Source organism: Oncorhynchus tshawytscha, linkage group LG04 (genome assembly GCF_018296145.1).
Source record: "Oncorhynchus tshawytscha isolate Ot180627B linkage group LG04, Otsh_v2.0, whole genome shotgun sequence".
Lineage (NCBI taxonomy): Eukaryota > Metazoa > Chordata > Actinopteri > Salmoniformes > Salmonidae > Oncorhynchus > Oncorhynchus tshawytscha.
In genome coordinates, this window is record NC_056432.1 from 24,497,162 (window position 1) to 24,516,433 (window position 19,272).

The 19,272-nt window shown below is 41.5% G+C and overlaps 1 protein-coding gene and 1 long non-coding RNA gene across 2 annotated transcripts in view; both read right to left on the minus strand.

The window, feature by feature from the left end:
* LOC112248365 (E3 ubiquitin-protein ligase DTX1) overlaps window positions 1-18,507 on the minus strand; it is a 58,868-nt gene extending 40,361 nt beyond the window's left edge. The window contains exons 1-2 of the mRNA XM_024417323.2: window positions 17,788-18,507; window positions 15,806-16,483 (exon numbers count right to left, since the gene is read on the minus strand). Of these exons, the coding sequence (XP_024273091.1) occupies window positions 15,806-16,064 (259 nt within the window). The 5' untranslated portion in view covers window positions 16,065-16,483; window positions 17,788-18,507. The remainder of the gene's footprint in view (window positions 1-15,805; window positions 16,484-17,787) is intronic.
* On the minus strand, window positions 2,293-6,894 carry LOC112248366. The gene is made up of 4 exons (XR_002953218.1): window positions 6,875-6,894; window positions 3,985-4,120; window positions 3,654-3,846; window positions 2,293-2,820 (listed from the first exon to the last, which is right to left on the minus strand). It is a non-coding gene; the product is annotated as an uncharacterized LOC112248366 (long non-coding RNA).
* Window positions 18,508-19,272: the final 765 nt, after the last annotated feature.

Genomic DNA, 19,272 nt, shown 5'->3' on the forward strand with positions numbered 1-19,272 from the left:
GGTGTTTTATAAAAAACTATTTCCTAAGCTTCTATAAAAATAAAAATTTAAAAAGTTTCAATATACAGTAGCACCCAAAGAGGGTTCCGCTATGGTTACAACCCTTTTTTGGGGCTATAAAGAACCCTTTTGTTTGGTTCTTTATGGCGAATGACAAAGGTTCTTTATACAACCAATCTCAAAAGGTTCTTTGTAGGACAATACAGGTTTTTTAATAGCAATATTATATTGTTACAATTCTTTGTTTTATTATTGTGGTAATTAAGAAGTTGAATCAGGTGTGCTAACTCTGGAACAGCTGGGGTTCCCTGAGGAGAGAATTAAGAACTGACTTAGTCAATCGTTCTCAAATGACATAAGGCCATACGTCAGTCTTTCACAAAACACTGTCACTAGCCACAGTCATGTAATTTCATAACACAACCGATTAGATCAACTGGATTGACACTCACTCCAGGTTGCACAAAAAAGACCCAAATATTCTAATGGGCCGTCGCCACTACATTTTAATTATCACTAAAAGAGGAAATAACCTTTTTTTTAACTGCAAAGAACCATTGAAGGGGTCAATATGGTTCCACAAAGAACCATCACCCTTCCCAAAGAACCCTTGAGGAACCCTCATTTTTTTGTGTGTATTGTACCCTATAGCCTCTGCTTCCTGTAGGATGCTGTGGTTGAGTGGACAGGCTATTATTCGCTGTGCTGTTGATACAGGGCTTAACCCATACAGATCCTATGAAATTATTAATATTGTTTTATCTGGTGTATTTTAAAATTATTTCATGTTGTTCCAAAAGTATTGGGACAAATTTACTTATATGCGTATTAAAGTAGTAACAAGTTTAGTATTTGGTCCCATATTCCTAGCACACGATGATTACATCAAGCATGTGACTCTACAAACTTGTTTGTTTTGGTTGTGTTTCAGATTTTTTTGTGCCCAATACAAATGAATGGTAAATAATGTATTATGTACTGTAATTTTGGAATCACTTTAATTGTAAATTACAATAGAATATGTTTCTAAACAGTTCTATACTGAACAAAAATATAAATGCAACATGTAAAGCGTTGGTCCCATGTTTCATGAGCTGAAATAAAAAAAGATCCCAGAAATGTTCCATATGCGCAAAAATATTATTTCTCAAATGTGTTTACATCCCTGTTAGTGAGCATTTTATCCTTTGTCAAGATAATCCATCCATCTGACACGTGTGGCATATCAAGAAGCTGATTAAACGGCATTATCATTACACAGATGCACCTTGTGCTGGGGACAATAAAAGGACACTTTAAAAATGTGCAGCTGTGTCACAACACAATGCCACAAATGTCTCAAGTTTTGAGGGAGCATGCAATTGGCATGCTGACTGCATGGAATATCCACCATAGTGTTCTACTGGCAGCCGCCAAACCCAGATTTGTTTGTTGGACTGCCAGATGAAGCGTGATTCATCACTCCAGAGAAAGCGTTTCCACTGCTCCAGAGTCCAATGGCAGCGAGCTTTACACCACTCCAGCCAACGCTTGGCATTGCGCATGGGGATGTTAGGCTTGTGTGCAGCTGCTCGTCCATGGAAACCCATTTCATGAAGCTCCTGATGAACAGTTCTTGTGCTGATGTTGTTTCCAGAGGTAGTTTGGAACTCGGTAGTGAGTGTTTACACGCTTTAGCACCCGGTTGTCCCATTCTGTGAGCTTGTGTGGCCTACAACTTCGCGAATGAGCCGTTGTTGCTCCTAGATGTTTCCACTTCACAATAACAGCACTTTCAGTTGACTGGGGCATATAGTATATAAGTGAATTTGTCCCAATACGTTTGGTCCCCTTAAACAGAGGAATTATGTACAAAAAGTGCTGTAATTTCTAAACTCAAATTAAAGCTGAGTCTACAATTTAACCTCAGTCATTCAACAACAAAAATGTTGTCAGTGTCCCAATAGTTCTGGAGCTCATTGTGTGATGAAATATGAATGACTAGTGCTTTGGGAGACTCCTGAATTCAGGATAACTGTCTTCTATTGGAGTTATAGCCTTTATCCTACACTGGTGCACACTAAGTATTGTATTTTCAGGACAGTACAATGATAATTACATGTAGCTTAGTATACTATGAATAGATGGAGGGTGCTTATTATTCCTAAAATAAAGTAAACAAATCAACTTTAGATGCATAACTGTTCCAAATGCAAAGAAATATATATTTTTCCAATATCAAATATTGAGGGGAAAAAAAGTCTCTAGGGCATTCTCAAGCAGATTATTGGAAGTTCTAGAGGCTATATTGAATTATATTTATTGACATTCTAGACAAAGTTCCCCAAGGGGACACAATGCAGTAAAAATCCATTCATGCATTTCTATTCAAATATTTCAATCATTTTATTATTCATCAGATTAAAATCAACGTGGTAATATTCCATCTAACAGATTGCGCTGCAATGTGTGATCTTTGCTTCAGATCTATCGTCTGTTAGGCATCCATATTAACTGGGAAACCATCTGCAGTGAAAACCCACACACACATTTTCAAGCAGAGAAAAGACATCTCTGGTGTGACTCCTACTCCCTTTCACATTGACTAATGTCTCTCAGACTGATAGACAAAACAGTATGTGAGAGTCAGAAAGGTATTGAGGGCTATTCCATTTCTTAGCCAGTTAAAAATTCACCTTGAGACAGTAGTAACAAACCCCGACGGTGTGTTTGCCTTCATAATTAATGAGACGTCTGGAAAGTGAAGCCGCTCGGTGCTCCCTTCAGGATGGACAGCTCAAAGTCAGGGACAGGGCCGGCTGAGTCTGGGGTACCGCAATTCTGCCCATTTTGCCATGGGGTGGAGATAAACTGTTTCAGTTTTAAAGCAAATTTCCTGCAATTCTACACATTTTGCCATGTTAATGATGTCTGAGAGTGACAAACAAAATCAATGAGGCCCCCCTGGAGGTCAGGCCACCAGGGCACCTGCCCTGCGTGCCTGGTCGTTATTCAGTCATGATTACTACAAGTTTTGATAGCTGGCTGGACTAACTTACCAATCTAAAAAATGGTTAGCTGACATGGCTAATTGAGTGACTGTCAGTGACTAACATAGTAAAAATTGCTGATGCACTACCAAATTTCGAACTTGCACCTTGTGTATTCTACTATTCTAACTAATCAGTACTTTGTATTTTTAGGATCTCAGTCAGGGTCTCAGACATACATACATAGTACCAGTCAAAAGTTGAGACACCTACTCATTCAAGGGTTTTTCTTTATTTTTACTATTTTCTAGATTGCATTAAATATATTTTGATTTGTTTAACACTTTTTTGGTTACTACAGGATTCCATGTGTTATTTCATAGTTTTGATGTCTAGTGGTTAGAGCATTGGGCCAGTAACCGAAAGGTTGGTGGATCGAATCCTTGAGCTGACAAGGTAAAAATCTGTTGTTCTGCCCCTGAACATGGCAGTTAACCCACTGTTCCAAGGCCGTCATTGTAAATAAGAACTGGTTCTTAACTGACTTGCCTAGTTAAATAAAAGGTGAATAATATTTTTAATATTTTTTATCTACAATGTAGAAAATAGTAGAATAAAGAAAAACCCTGGAATGAGTAGGTGCCCAAACTTTTGACTGGTACTGTATGTAAATACAGTACTTACATACAGTACTTTTTGGGTGGGTGGGGGGGTTTCTGGGGCCCCAGGCAACCACTTGTGTCGCTTATGCCTGGAGCCGGTCCTGGTCAGGGGGGCTCTGCCAAGAACACCTGGTCAATATTATTCACCTCACAGGCTGCGGCAGGATGTTTCTCCTGCTGAACACTCACAGAACTTGGAGTGGGACCAAGAACAGCTTACAGGTGAAAGTGAGAAAGATGGAGAGAGAAAAGAAAAGCAGAGAGTGCAAGACAGACAAAGCGAGAGAGAGATTCACATTGATATTCTGCAGAGTGGCCATGCGGCAAACAATCAAAATAAGTGATTGTAGTACCGTGGGAGGGTGGGAGAAGTCGGTGTGTGTGTCGGACTGTGAACCCCCAGGTTGTCTTCCAGACGTGTCTTGTATCGTCCCTCCCCTGGCTTGTTGCAGTCATCCCCCTCTCATTTTCATTAGTACTTGGGAAAGCCTATAAGGGTTTGAGTAAAGTCTTCACAGTTCACATACCAAAGACCTGGGGACAGACAGACTGCACAAGACTGCAAACATCTTCTAACCTCTGGAGCTAGGACAGAAAGCATGCAGAAATAAAAACCCAAAACACTCTCCTAAACTAGTTAATATCAAATTGCCAAACAACAAATTCTGTTTGTCTTTAGTTGAGAGCTGATGTAAACTTCTGGTAGCATTATCCACTTATTTCCACAATGATTCAAAACAGCACCAATGTAAACTTGAAGCCAGTATGTTCTTACATCTATTTAATCATTAAAGCATCAAACTGAGCTCTACTTGTTCACTTCAGTTGTTTTGAGGGCACACCGAGAATCAACCCAGGTGGTCACAGCTTAACTACCAATGTCCTTCTGACACCCAGAAGATGGTGATAGATTAAACCAGGCAGCAGAGTGGGAGACCCTAATGGAGTTGTTTAGAGAGAGAGGAGACCGAGACGCTGATCTGAGTGTCCTCCCAGAGGGATTCACCGGCAGAGAGCAGTTTTAAAAGCTGTAGCCTCGATGAATGAGAAAGATATCCGCCTCAGAAGTTAAAAGTAGTGACACATTGAATTAGAGGTTGACAGGAGGGAGAGATGCCCTGGGTGTCTGACTGCGCTGTTGCGAGTGCCAGGTTGCCAGCCCAGAGCAGCTGGTTTACCATAATCAGGGAGGGAGAGGCCACATCTCAGACTCTGTCTCCTCCTCACAGGACCAAGTCCAGAACTACACACATTACAGCCCCATGGTCCAGGAAATAACAGAGACAAAGGGTCACTTTCACCCCAGGAGCTGGAGCAGTTGGCTACTACCTCTCCAAGCTGCTAGAGAGTGGAACAGTACCACAGAGCTACATTCCCATTCCAGCACCATGAAAGGAGTGGCTTTGTAAGAAGCATTTCAAGGTCCTGGAGTGGCCTAGCCAGTCTCCAGATCTCAACCCCATAGAAAATCTTTGGAGGGAGTTGAAAGTTCGTGTTGCCCAGCAACAGCCCCAAAACATCACTGCTCTAGAGGAGATCTGCATGGAGGAATGGGCCAAAATACCAGCAACAGTGTATGAAAACCTTGTGAAGACTTACAGAAAACGTTTGACCTCTGTCATTGCCAACAAAGGCTATATAACAAAGTATTGAGATACACTTTTGTTATTGACCAAATATTATTTTCCACCATAATTTGCAAATAAATTCATTAAAAAAACCTACAATGTGATTTTCTGGATTTTCTTTCTCATTTTGTCTGTCATAGTTGAAGTGTACCTATGATGAAAATTACAGGCCTCTCATCTTTTTAAGTGGGAGAAACTTGCACAATTGGTGTCTGACTAAATAATTTTTTGCTGTATATGATGAATAGAGAGTAGCAGAAGCGTAAAAAGAGGGGATGGCGGGTGGTGGGACACAATGCAGATAGCCCAGTTAGCCAATGTGCGGGAGCTTCAGCTGACTTCTCGTCAGAGTGAACAGGGGAGGGTGGAAAAGGAAAAAAGAGAATAGGGATAAAGAGAGAAACAGAGAGCGAGAGAGGGCAGGTCTGAGCTGTGCACCTTTACTCTCAGGCTCTCCCTATAAGTTCTCAGCTCCTCCAAGCACCCTTCTTATAGCCTTTTGCATGCTAAAAAATAATGGGTGTGCCTTAACTAAAACTCCTTTCAAATACGAGAGGGTAAAAGTGCTTTCGTGAGTTCATTTGGGAGCATACTGTAGCTTGTGATTCATTAAATCTACTCATCTCAGCTTTGGATGTAATGACTGTAAATCATGACACCAGTGTTAAAATGAAGGTAGGAACAATCTCTCTCTCACTCAATCTTAACACTGACATGGTCTTATCTAACCAGTGCATAGAATATCTGCTCAAAATAACCCCATTGTGTCAATCAACAACACGCCTGCCTTGACAGGGAGGGCATCACACACACCAACCCCAGTAACGTTTTAATTTCACACAGTGACGCCTGACGGCCAACTCATACCTGACCTGTAGCATGTACATAGCAGGAATCCTTCACAGAACTCCCGCCCACACATCACTGAAACGACCCACACAAGTAAAAAATAAAAAAAAACACATTGCTGCCCCCCCCCCGACACACCTGCAGTACACACACTCAGCAAGACGCTGTCGACAGCAATAGAACCAAGACCGCAGTTACTGCCGGTTGTCATCTACACATGAAAATGGAAAGTGATGGCTTTCATTTTCTCTCATTTTCCACCACAGGCAGTGTAGTAATCACCAACACTGTTTTAATTAGTCAACGAGGAGCATGAGCACAGAGAAAGCAGGTCAGAGGAGAGCAGGTTCTCACACCTACAATACCGAAACAAACAGGGAGTAGAAACAATGCACGACACTGGCCATAGCAATGGAATGGAGCCGCTCTGATTGACTACACACTAGAATGTCAGACCAGCAACCCACAATGTAGCCTACTGTAAATCTCACTCAGTAGCAGAAAAGTTATTAAAGGCTACAGTGTTTCTGAAGAATATTGTGTTTATAAACAATTTATCTAAAAGGGTACATATACTCAGTGTACAAAATGTCACGCTGGTATAAAGGATTTGGAGACATGCGCAGGAATACACCCAAAACAAACATGTATACAAAACACTGGGATGTACCCAAACAAAAGAGCAAGGGTAAAGCTCGTAGAACGACACGTAAAACACAATGCACAAAACATGCAGTACAGGCTGCGACAACACATACGTACTCACACGACCAACGGACGTGGGAACAATAATCCACAGCCCAACGGGGAAACAAAGGGCACATTTATACAAACACAATCAGTGAGGAATTGGAACCTGGTGTGCGTAATGACACAGTTCAGTGCAGCCTAGAAGGCTGGTGACGTTAACCTCCGGAACTGGTAAAGAGAATGAGCAGCAGTACCAGGGGGATCCATGACATAAAACATTAGGAATAGCTTTCTAATATTGAATTAAACACCTTTTTGCTCTCAGAACCACCTCGAATCTACGGGGCATGAATTCCACAATGTGACTAAAGAGTTCCACAGGAATGCTGGCCCATGTTGACTCCAACGCTTTCCACAGTTATGTCAAGTTGGCTGGATGTTTTTTGGGTGGTGGACCATTCTTGATACACATCGGAAAATGTTGAGCGTGAAAAACCCACCAGCGTTGCTGTTCTTGACACACTAGTCACAGGTTCAACATGTTGATTAGTCATAAACTGCTGTGGAGTTTCAAGCATGTTGATTTCCATGCTAAAATAGCATAGCACATTTATGTTTCATGGGATGAAATTACAAACAACAGTGTTTGTGTGTCTAATGTCATGTTCTGCATATGTAACACTCATGTAGTGTTCCGTGACAGTGTGTGATGCATAGATGGGGTTACTGGCTTCTCTACATTGGCTTTCCATCATCAGGAGAAAGAGAGAAATGGTGGAGATGCAGCACTGAGGTTATGCATGGCAGTGTGAACCCTTTCAGACTGGCAAGTGTCAGGGAGAGTGTTAGGGTATGATAGCGTTGGCTGATAAGCTCCTGTGTTGTACTATGGGAGTTGGTGGAGTGAAAGGGGATCAGTCCACAGCAGTGTTTAGGGTTTCAAACACCCCTCTGGGAAGGTAAATGGATCGATCCACGTTGGATATGAACTAACCCATTTCCAGCCTCCAGACAGGTATTCTTCCACACACACACACACACACATGTACGGATGCACTTATGCAGGCACAAGTTGGTAAATATTTTTTTTACACTTCACCACAGACTGGTATCTTCTCTTCACAAGCCAGCACGGAACTGAGATCTGTGTAACCCCTGTGTTTAAAATGACAGTAACATGTAGATGTGCCTGACAGGCTCATAGAGAGAGGGGCCCTGCTGCACAGGCTGTGGCGTGTGCTGCTGCCGCCATGCTTCACTGATTACAGGGAGAAGAAGAGTTAAAATAGAGCTGCTGCTGTCTCATTAGGGTAGTATGGGCTATGGGTTTGGTGTGTGTAGGTCTATGGTCTGGATCCTACCCATTGGCGGTCTGGGTTTGCCCAAAGCCACAGGAGACTGTCCAGATCCCGGACAGAGTGAAGAGAGAGAACACACACCACCCAAATGACAGAGCACTCACACTCAACCTGGTACACCATGGACACACAAGCATAACACAACACTGCTGTTTCCAGCCTCTAGCTCCATCCACAGCTGCAGTAGACAGAATCCCCACTGGCATATAAACCACGGTCTTCCCAAGGAAGAATACGAAGCCCTACAGCAGTCAGATTGATTGTGGTTTTGCACCTGTCCTTCACATAGCAAACATCCACTGTAAACAAATGTATTGAAAGCCATAAACAGAGCTGAGGCTACAGTTTCATGTAAATGGTGGCAGTGCATCAATATGGCATTGCCTCTCACCAGGGCCATATATGAAGACAGATCAATAGGACAGCCATAGCTTGAGGAGCCTATCACAGTTTTTAGGAGGAGGAGAGGGTGTCCAGGATGTCGTCCGTCTGCACCTTTTGTGACAGTTTTATCCCAGCCGAGGGGGAAGGTAACACGGAGAATGCCACAATGAGGAGCGATAAACGTCAGGCCCAGCGCCATGGTAATGGCTGACAAACGGTTGGCTGGCTCCTCTCTCTATCTCAGCCACCCAGTCCTAGACACGTGCAGCTCTCTGTTATACTCTATAAGAGGGCACAATGACAGGAAGAGCAACAAAAAAAACGCCCATGGCACTTCTTTAGGCAGGTTAGACAGGCAGCCATGCTAAGTTACTGCCTCTGTCACATTCACACCAGCTAATATGATTTCAATCCACATAGTAAAACATTATTGTTAGCCAATCCCGTGTAACCTAAGTGAGGTGATATTTTATGAAAAAGGAATAGATTGCACTAGCTGGTATGGGACACAGTCTTTTCACACCATTTCAACTGCTGGGCGGTGCTATACGTCACAGTGGGTGTGGGTTTCAAAGTGCAACTTAAGGATTGTCTGATACGCATCCACGTTCAACCGAGAGCCCTCCTTCTAGGACCTCATTCAGAAATTAATGATTTATACTTTACAATTGCACTTTAATTTTAATACAATTTTGCTTTATTTGAACTAACGATAGCTAGCTACTAAGTGACCAAAAGGCTTCTCAACAGCTTTTACCCCCAAGCCATAAGACTCCTGAACAGGTAATGAAATGGCTACCCAGACTATTTGCATTGTGTGTGTGTGTTCCCCGCCAACCCCTCTTTTACGCTGCTGCTACTCTCTGTTTATCATCTATGCATAGTCCCTTTAACTATACATTCATGTACATATTACCTCAATTAGATCGATTAACCGGTGCCCCCGCACATTGACTCTGTACCGGTACCACCTGTATATAGCCTTGCTACTGTTATTTTCACTGTCATTTTAATGTTTATTTTTTCTTTACTTACTGTATCTATTGTTTACCTAATACATGTTTTTACTTAAAAATGGCACTGTTGGTTAGGGCTTGTAAGTAAGCATTTCACTGTAAGGTCTACACCTGTTGTATTCGGCATACGTGACAAATACACTTTGACTTGATTTAAAGTGGCTGGACCAGTTTTCCCAGAAGTGAATGATGTGTAACGTCATGTTTTGCTTGCTAGCCAACCAACAACGTCAATGCCGCTACCAAGACAATCTACTAAGATTACCTGAATAGAATATATGAAACTGATCATGACTAGACTTCATCTATACTGAACAATAATATAAATGCAACATGTAAAGTGTGGTGCACAGGTGCACCTTGTGTGTTGGGGACAATAAAAGGCCACTCTAAAAAACACAATGCCACTGACGTCTCAAGTTTTGAGGGAGCATGCAATTGGCATGCTGACTGCAGGAATGTTCACCAGAGCTGTTGCCAGAGAACTGAATATTAATTTCGCTACCAACGTTGTTTTATAGAATTTGGCAATACTTGCAACCGGCCTCACAACCGCAGACCACGTGTAACCACGCCAGCCCAGGACCTCCAAATTTGGCTTTATCACCTGCGGGGTCGTCTGAGACCAGCAACCCGGACAGCTGATGAAACTGTGGGTTTGCACAACCAAAGAACTTTGCTATCAGAAACCGTCTCAGGGAAGCTCATCTACATGCTCATTGTCCTCACCAGGGTCTTGACCTGACTGCAGTTTGGCATCGTAACAGACTTCAGTGGGTAAATGCGCTCCTTCGATGGCCAATGGCATGCTGGAGAAGTGTGCTCTTCACAGATGAACCCCTGTTTCAACTGTACCGGTCAGATAGCAGACAGCGTATATGGCGTCGTGTGGGCAAGCGGTTTGCTGATGTCAACGTTGCAGTACCCCATGGTGGTGGTGGGATTACTGAATGGGCAGGCATCAGCTACGGACAACAACCACAATTGCATTTTATCGATGGCACTTTGAATGCCCAGAGATACTGTGATGAGATCCTGAATCCCATTGTCATGCAATTAATCCACTGCCATCACCTCATTTTTAAGCATGATACTGCACGGTCCCATGTTGCAAGGCTCTGTGAACAATTCCAAGAAGCTGAAAATGTCCCAGTTCTTCCATGGCCTGAAGACTCACCAGACGTCACCCACTGAGCATGTTTGGGATGCTCTGGATTGACGTGTACGACAGTGTGTTCCAGTTCCCGCCAATATCCAGCAACTTCGTACAGCCATTGAAGAGGAGTGGGACAACATTCCACAATCAACAGCCTGATAAACTCTATGCGAAGGAGATGTGTCGCGCTGCATGAGGCAAATGGTGGTCTCAGCAGATACTGACTAGTTTTCTGATCTAAGCCCCTACTTTTTTTTTTAAAGGTATCTGTGACCAACAGATGAATATCTGTATTCCCAGTCATGTGAAGTCCATAGGTTAGGGCCTAATGAATTTATTTAAATTGACTGATTTTATTATATGAACTGTAACTCAGTAAAATCTTTGAAATTGTTGCATGATGCATTTATATTTTTGTTCAGTGCAATTTCACTGTGATTGGTTAGTCAACATGCAATAATACCTGTATACTGTCACTCACTGAGTTATTTGCATTGCTGGCTTCATTAAAAACTGTTAATCTGATGGATTTTGGATGTCCTTGGTTTTATTGATTTTTTCAAGGGCCTATACGTGAGGCCAACTTTACCATATTATCCTGGAGGCATACTTATACACCCAGTCTAATTACTTTGCGTGCATGATATCTCTTAACTTTAAACAATGCGAAATTTGGATACAATATCATTTGTTTCAATTCTGTGGCTGAATGAAATAGCAAACGTAATGTGAATTCAGTGATTACATTTGTTTACTTCATCTTTGTGGCTTCCTGATGAAACAGTAACACCCATTAGCCTGCGGGTAGATAGGCTTAGCCAACCTGTACTCTACGGGTAGAATAGATTCCAAGATCCGGACAGCAGCTCGTTCTCGGCACTGTGACATCGCCCGCATGCATGCATATTCTCCCTCAACATACTGCGACGGCAGATACATCTAAAACTCAGATAAGAAGAACGCTTTGATAATATTAGGCAAACACACTCATAACTCAGACGCAAACGTGTCCAATAAACAGAAGCCACAGAGGTAGGCGGATGAACACCTCAGTGGAATACATTTGGAAGCTCAATGACCAAACAACCTAAAGGATGAATGAAAAGCCTAGTACGTTACGGTTGATTTTTGCTGGGATTGTAACCTTAGGTTTATGTACTGAATATTTATTGGATATCTCTATCCTCTATTTCTAAGAATATCTCTATCTACTAACTAGGTGGAGTGAAATGTCGCTTTGCTCATCATAAATGATTGATAGGTTTGTCACCACTGTGAGTACAATAAGATGAACCATGAAAATACCACATCAAAACCAAACATGAAAACGATTTATTGTTCACAATTTTTTTTTTTTTTACAGAAAATATAATTTGTCCTTTTTTTATGGCGATGGAGAGAGTGGCGATTACAGCAGTTGCTTGCTCACTTGACAAATGCTCCGCTGTCTCAGCAAGGTCATGACATTAAAACTGTAGCATAGAAGAGGAGGGAATAGAAGTGGAACTGACAGCGTTTTCGAAACATAAAATCGTATTAAAATCCATTCATATACACCCCCAGGAAGAACATGACACTTTTTAAAAACATTTTCTGACAAGCGAGCCCTTTTTCACAAACTCATAGAATGTTTGGGAATAATGTAGATTAGGGCATTTGTGAAAATTCTATAGCGATATAGAGTGGGAAAATGGATGTGTGTTTGGACAATTTATAGACACAGCAACAAATAAAACCTAAACAACATGTCTTGTCCAGGCCCGGAGTCTACACAGACCGGTACGCCATAGCCAATCAGAGCTCAACAGACCTTTAAGCAAATAACTATTTGCCACACGGGCCTGCCATCATTCGCTTTAAACTGGACTGTGTGTTTACAGCCATTAACAAAAGCGCGACTTTAGATCACTAGAACAAACGCATTCGCCGTGAATGGATTTCTGCAAATATGTAAATACCATGGGAGTCCTCTTAGATTTGGGAACTTCAAAATTGCACTGTTAAACGATAGGGAATAAAATGCTTGTCCCAACCCACATTTTGACAATTGACTGGGAACTTGCCTGCCCGCCCATTTGATTGACAACTAAGGGTGCGTTCGTAAATTGCCTCCAGTGTGCTCTGAGTCGTTCGTAAATTCAGAGCGTTGTCAAATTGTCTGTTTGTAAATTTAGAGCGTTTCGCGCTCCGAGTGTTCAGAGTGCGCACTGCACTATGACACGGGACGCTCTGTCAGAGGAGTAGGGTTGATCCGAGCGTTCCTCCCAAAGGTAGTCAAGCACCCAAGCTAACTAGCTAAAGTTGGCTAGCTTGCTAACTACTTCCAGACACTAATGAGAGAACACCTAACTCTGACCATTTTACTCACCCTAGCAGAGCTAGTTCGGCTATTTACATGTTATCTAGAGCATTAGTGACTAACACTGCTGCTGGCAACAATTTAAAATCCGTCATATTCAGCGGGTGTTGCGCGTCTGTAAATTCATCAGTTATTATGCGCTCTCTGGCATACAGACGAGAGTGATCTGAAAACGGAGTAGATCGGCAGAGTGAATTTACGAACACAAGCGATATGCTGACTGGATAACAGTTGTTCATGTTCAGTATAGCTAGTTAGCTAGCAAAGCGATTCACATTTCTTGCTAGCTAACCAAATTACACCTGCATCTCTAGCTGTAGCCACAGAAACAAGATATGAGGGGGAAAATTCGGCCACTCAACCACTCCTCCAATGACATATTTAATTAATGGGACCCCATGAGTCAATACATGTTAGAATCACCTATGACAGTGATTATAGCTGTGAGTCTTTCTGGTTAAGTCAAACCTGGATTGTACAATATTTGCCCGCTATTTTTTTATTTATTCTTCAAGCTCTGTCATGTTGGTTGTTGATCATTGCTAGACAGCCATTTAAGTGTTGCCAGAGATTTTCAAGACGATTTAAATCAAAACTGTAACAAGGCCACTCAGGAAGATTCAATGTCATCTTGGTGCGTAACTCCAGTGGATATCTGGCCTTGTGTTTAGGTTATTGTCCTGCTGAAAGGTGGATTTGTCTCCCAGTGTATGTTGGAAAGAAGATTGAACCAGGTTTTCCTCTAGGACTTTGCATGTGCTTAGCTCTATTCCTTTTCTTCCTAAAAAACTTCCTAGTCCTTGCTGATAACAAGCATACCCATAACATGATGCATCCACCACCATGCTTCAAAATATGAAGAGTGGTACTCAGTGATGTGTTAGATTTGCCCAAAACATAATGCTTTGTATTCAGGACAAAAAGTTAAGTTCTTTGCCACATTCTTAGCAATATTACTTTAGTGCCTTATTGCAAACAGGATGCATGTTTTGGAATATTTTTAATCTGTACATGCTTCCTTCTTTTCACTCTGTCATTTAGGTTAGTATTGTGGAGTAACAACAATGTTGTTCATCCATCCTCGCAGCAATTTAACTCTAAATGGTTTCAAATCACCATTGGTCTCCTGAGCAGTTTCTTTTCTCTCCATTAACTAAGTTAGGAAAGATGTAAGATTTTATGTATGATAAAAAAATTACAATGCAAAACATCCACATACAAGCGACAACATACAGATGCACACAAACATCCACAACATCACCCATGCCCAGACCCACCTGCTCACACCATCTCCAGCGCCCGTATCACTCTCCGTCACATGGCCTCAAACTGCACCATTTTGTTTCTCTCCGTCGCCCACATGCTTTCAACATTTAGATAATAAAGCATTTGACCTTTCCATTGTGTTAACGATGGAGGATTGGTTGATTTACAGTTAAGTATATAGGTTTTTTCAAGATGACAAGAAAAGTATTTGTCAAACCCATTGGGTATCTCACTGCACTCTCATATGCCATGTCTTGAAATATGCAGACAGACGGATTAAAATTATATTTACATTGTACTACTTCTGACAGCCAACTTTCTAACTCAGCCCATAACTTCTGGATTTTATAGCATTCCCAGAAGGCATGGATTATTGCGTCATTATTCGTTAAATACTTCCGTTGTGCTGTAGAATGTGAATTTTGTGTAAATTCTATACATTAGTTTATACTGGATTAAGCGTACATGAAATTACAGTTATGTAATTTATGTAATGAAATTACAGTTATGTTCCAACATTCCCTCCAATATCAGTTATTTTAAAGTTTTGGTTCCAGTAGCTTATATTTTTCTCAGAGTTTCAGTTGGAAAGGCTCTCTGCAATGTTTTATATATAAATATATATCTTACCTACCATATGAATATCTTTTCTGAATCAAATAGGGTTCCCTCAAGATTACTCTGATGTCCAAAAGATTCAAATCGAAATGTCTTAATATGAAACTTAAGTTGCATGTATTTGAAAATATCTACAATGGTCAGTCCAAAATTGCTTTTTAAATCTGTCATGGAAATAAATTAATTTCCTTTTACCAAAGGAATGTTCAATGTCTTCTTTTAAAAAATGTTACCCATCTACCAGTAGGTGTCCTTCTTTGCAAGGCATTGGAAAACCTCCCTGGTCTTTGTCGTTTAATCTGTGCGTGAAAGTCACTGCTCGACTGAGGGACCTTACAGATAATTGTGTGTGGGGGGTCCAGAGATGGGGTAGTCATTAAAAATCTTGTTTGTTAGAGTTAGTCTATGCAAATTATTGTCTGACTTGTTAAGCACATTTTTACTCCTGAAGTTATTTAGGCTTGCCATAACAAAGTGGTTGAATAGTTATTGGCTCAAGACTTTTCAGCTTTTCATTTTTTATTGATTTGTACACATTTCTAAAACCATAATTCCACTGACTTTATAGAGTATTGTGTCTAGATCAGTAAAACAATACCTACATGTAATCAATTTTAAATTCAGGCTGTAACACAACAAAATGTGGAAAAAGTCAAGGGGTGTGAATACTTTCTGAAGGCACTGTAAATAATATGTACTGCATGCTGTGGCATGGACTGCACCTTTTACATTGTTCATCTATTCAACCATTTAAATTCATAAATAATAGGAAATAGTTATATCATTGTCTGTGACCCTTGTATGTATCACATGATGATGAACTACACAGTGGTTCTTGAATGGTTCTTACCTGTGTCCTGTCTGAACTGGTGCATGGACTGCAGGTCTATGACGTAAGGGGCAAGCTGGGCATCCACCTGTCCAAGGACCACAGTCCCCCGCGCATCCCCCTTCAGTACGTTCTCTATGTGGTGGCAAGTTGTCACGTTGTAGGGCCGCCAGCGCCCATGTTCATTCAGCCACTCCCACACCACCACCCGGGCCAGGTTCTGAGGGGGGTACCCCAGCCCGTTGACTGACACCAGCACCCCAGAGCCTGGCCGTGCCATTGTCCCACTATGGTAATCGTGGTTCAGCCACTCCTACTACAGCACAAGAAGACCACTGCTACCCAGCAGGTCACCAGAGATGCCCACACATTTCTTCTTTTTTAAAACAACAATTACAACTGTGAGGTCAGCAGTCACTCTGATAGTTCTCAGTCAAATGGTGTTGTTTCCAGGGCACAGGTCCGGAGGAGTCTTCTGGTTCACTCAAGAAACTCACTGTCTTACTGAAGGTGTTTTCTTCACTGCAGTTTTGACTTCTTCTTTGATCAGCGTCTTTTTAAAATGCCAAAAGCAGCTAGGCTCCCTCCTCTTGTGGCGTGATGTGTTTGAAGTGGCTGAAGATGTTGATGAGCTTTGCAAAAGTATACAGCCAGAGCAGTCTCAGAAAACCCCAGCAGAATGAACATGGGATATACACTCTAAATCAGACAGGAGACAGGAAAGTACATGTGATACCAACCAGATTGAAAATGCACAATGGTAGAATTGGTCCTGAGTTTATTTTTTTAAAGAAATCTCACCATGTCTTTTAACTAAAGGGGAAAAATGGCAACAATAACCATATTAAACAGATGACCATTTAAATACATTCATAGGATACCATCAACCCTTCCAATGTTATTAGCCCATAATAAGCATGCTGCTGCAGGAGCATAAATTCTTTGCATAGTGATTTCTAAGTAGTATGGTGACACAATTTCTCTTGTGAGCATATTTATCACCTGCAGGGTTTCACAAACTCGGTCCTGGGGCCTTATGGGTGGACGTTTTGGTTTTTGCCCTAGCACACGTCAAACTCATTCCACGGAGGGTCGAGTGTCTGCGGGTTTTCGCTCCTCTCCTGTACTTGATTGATGAATAAGGAACTCCCCTCACCTGGTTGTCTAGGTCTTAATTCAAGGCAAAACCAAAAGACACAAGGCCCTCCATGGAATGAGTTTGACACCCCTCCTCTAGCACTACACAACTGCTTTAAATAATCAACTCACTATCCAATTTTTCTCTGGCACTACACAGCTGCTTTAAACAATCAACTCATGATCAATTGTATCTCTAGCACTACACAGCTGATTCAAATAATCAACTCATCATCAAAATGAGATAATCTGAATCAGCTGTGTAGTGCTAGGGCAAAAACCAAAACGTTCACCCCTGGGAGGCCCCAGGACCAAGTTTGGGAAACCCTGATCAAAGGAAAGGTAAGGATGATTGGAGTCAATCATGCCATGGATGTAGCCTACACAAAGCAAAACCATAGGCCTGGGGATGAAGATTGTAATACCATGTCTTGGCAATACTGGACAATCATGATCCACACACTGCCCATCGCGTAGAAGGGGTGGGGGTGGTTTGGGATTTAATTACTACAGTTTATTTATTCATAATTTACAATTATGTGCACGATATTCCTCAATGGTATACAATATGACCGAGATCTCTACACCGACATTTTGCATTCTTGTTCACCTTTCAAGCGTCTGTGTTGAATATAATTATAGCCTAATCCAAAACATAGTACTGAGATCTTAATTCTAAATTTAAAAAAATATAGGCTATAGACGTTAAAGCACAATTTTCGCCGGACTCGATTAAACCATTGTAATAATCGAGGTTAATTGTTCTAATCCAGTGGAGTTTGCATTGACATATTCATGCAAAAATAAACACAGGTGCAAAATCAAATCATAGGTTGTGATCTAGGCTATAACGCAGGCATACTTACAAATGTTGTCTTCTATTATGCAGGACAGACGCGTTATTCAAGCCTGTAATATTTCCTTCCTTAAAATTACAAATAAAAATGCATTTCAGATTATAGATACCCTCACAATCAAGCAGAGCCTCATTATTTCCAATTATTTGCTATGTTTTGTTTTTTGCATCTAGGTTTATCGAAACTCCGACAGTCCGCTATGGATAAACAATAAAACGCATGCCCCAGTTACAATCATCCGAACGTTAGAGGTGCAGAACCATTCTTGCTGTAGGACTGTTCTGGTGTTTGCCCCTTTGATGTATTAAATGAATTCGCTTACACACTGAACATGCAAAGTGGTCCAAAATTACGCACAAAGGTCCACGAGCACCTGTAATGCAAATCTCTACCGTTCTCTTGGCTACGCGCGTAATCGCGTGGAGTTGTGGAAAATTCAGAGGATGTTGCGTCGCTGAAGTGAAAATGAGACGACGGTGAACAGTCTATTCTAAAAACAGCAACATCTTGGTAACATGGAAAGGAATTAAATCAACTATATAAGCCTATTTATTCAACACATTTTAAAAATCATTGCATGAAATGGGTCATCTTCAACGCTTTGATCTGAGGGCTTCCGGTGAATTTCATTAGGCTATATACGGTAGACCCAAGCCGACAATGGGAGAAAAGCCTACGCGGTGTGCACATAACAGCACACTGGACTGTTGCTCCACAACCCTCAGTAGCATCGTTGTGGGAAGCGACACAAGAGACAAGATAGGATATAGGCTTTAGAGAGATAGCCCTAACAGAAAGACCAGTCTAGCGGCAGCGGATACTTCTACGTATGACTTGAGTTATGAATTTGACATTATTATAGTGTAGCGAACCGTGTCTAGGTAAGCCTGTTACGACCTCCCCTCAATACTTATTGAAGCAGCCGTTTGCAAAGATTGCTACATTGGTGGGATGGGGCCATCAGAGAGGTGTGCACACGTGAGTGAATTTGTATAGTGCAGTGTGAGGGACTTGGTCTAGGCCAAACCCCAAATTGAGCCCTATGTACTTGTAGAGATTTGACTGTGTCCCAGAGTGCTGAAATAGGATCAGTTTAGCCTTTAAGGTCATAATTAATAAGGTTAGGCAATAGGGACAGGAGGGGACCTGATCCTAGATCAGCACTTGTGGTAAAGTTGCCTTCCATCTCTCTCTCTCTTATATATATATATATAATACTGCTCAAAAAAAATAAAGGGAACACTAAAATAACACATCCTAGATCTGAATGAATGAAATATTCTTATTAAATACTTTTTTCTTTACATAGTTGAATGTGCTGACAACAAAATCACACAAATTATCAATGGAAATCAAATTTATCAACCCATGGAGGTCTGGATTTGGAGTCACACTCAAAATTAAAGTGGAAAACCACACTACAGGCTGATCCAACTTTGATGTAATGTCCTTAAAACAAGTCAAAATAAGGCTCAGTAGTGTGTGTGGCCTCCA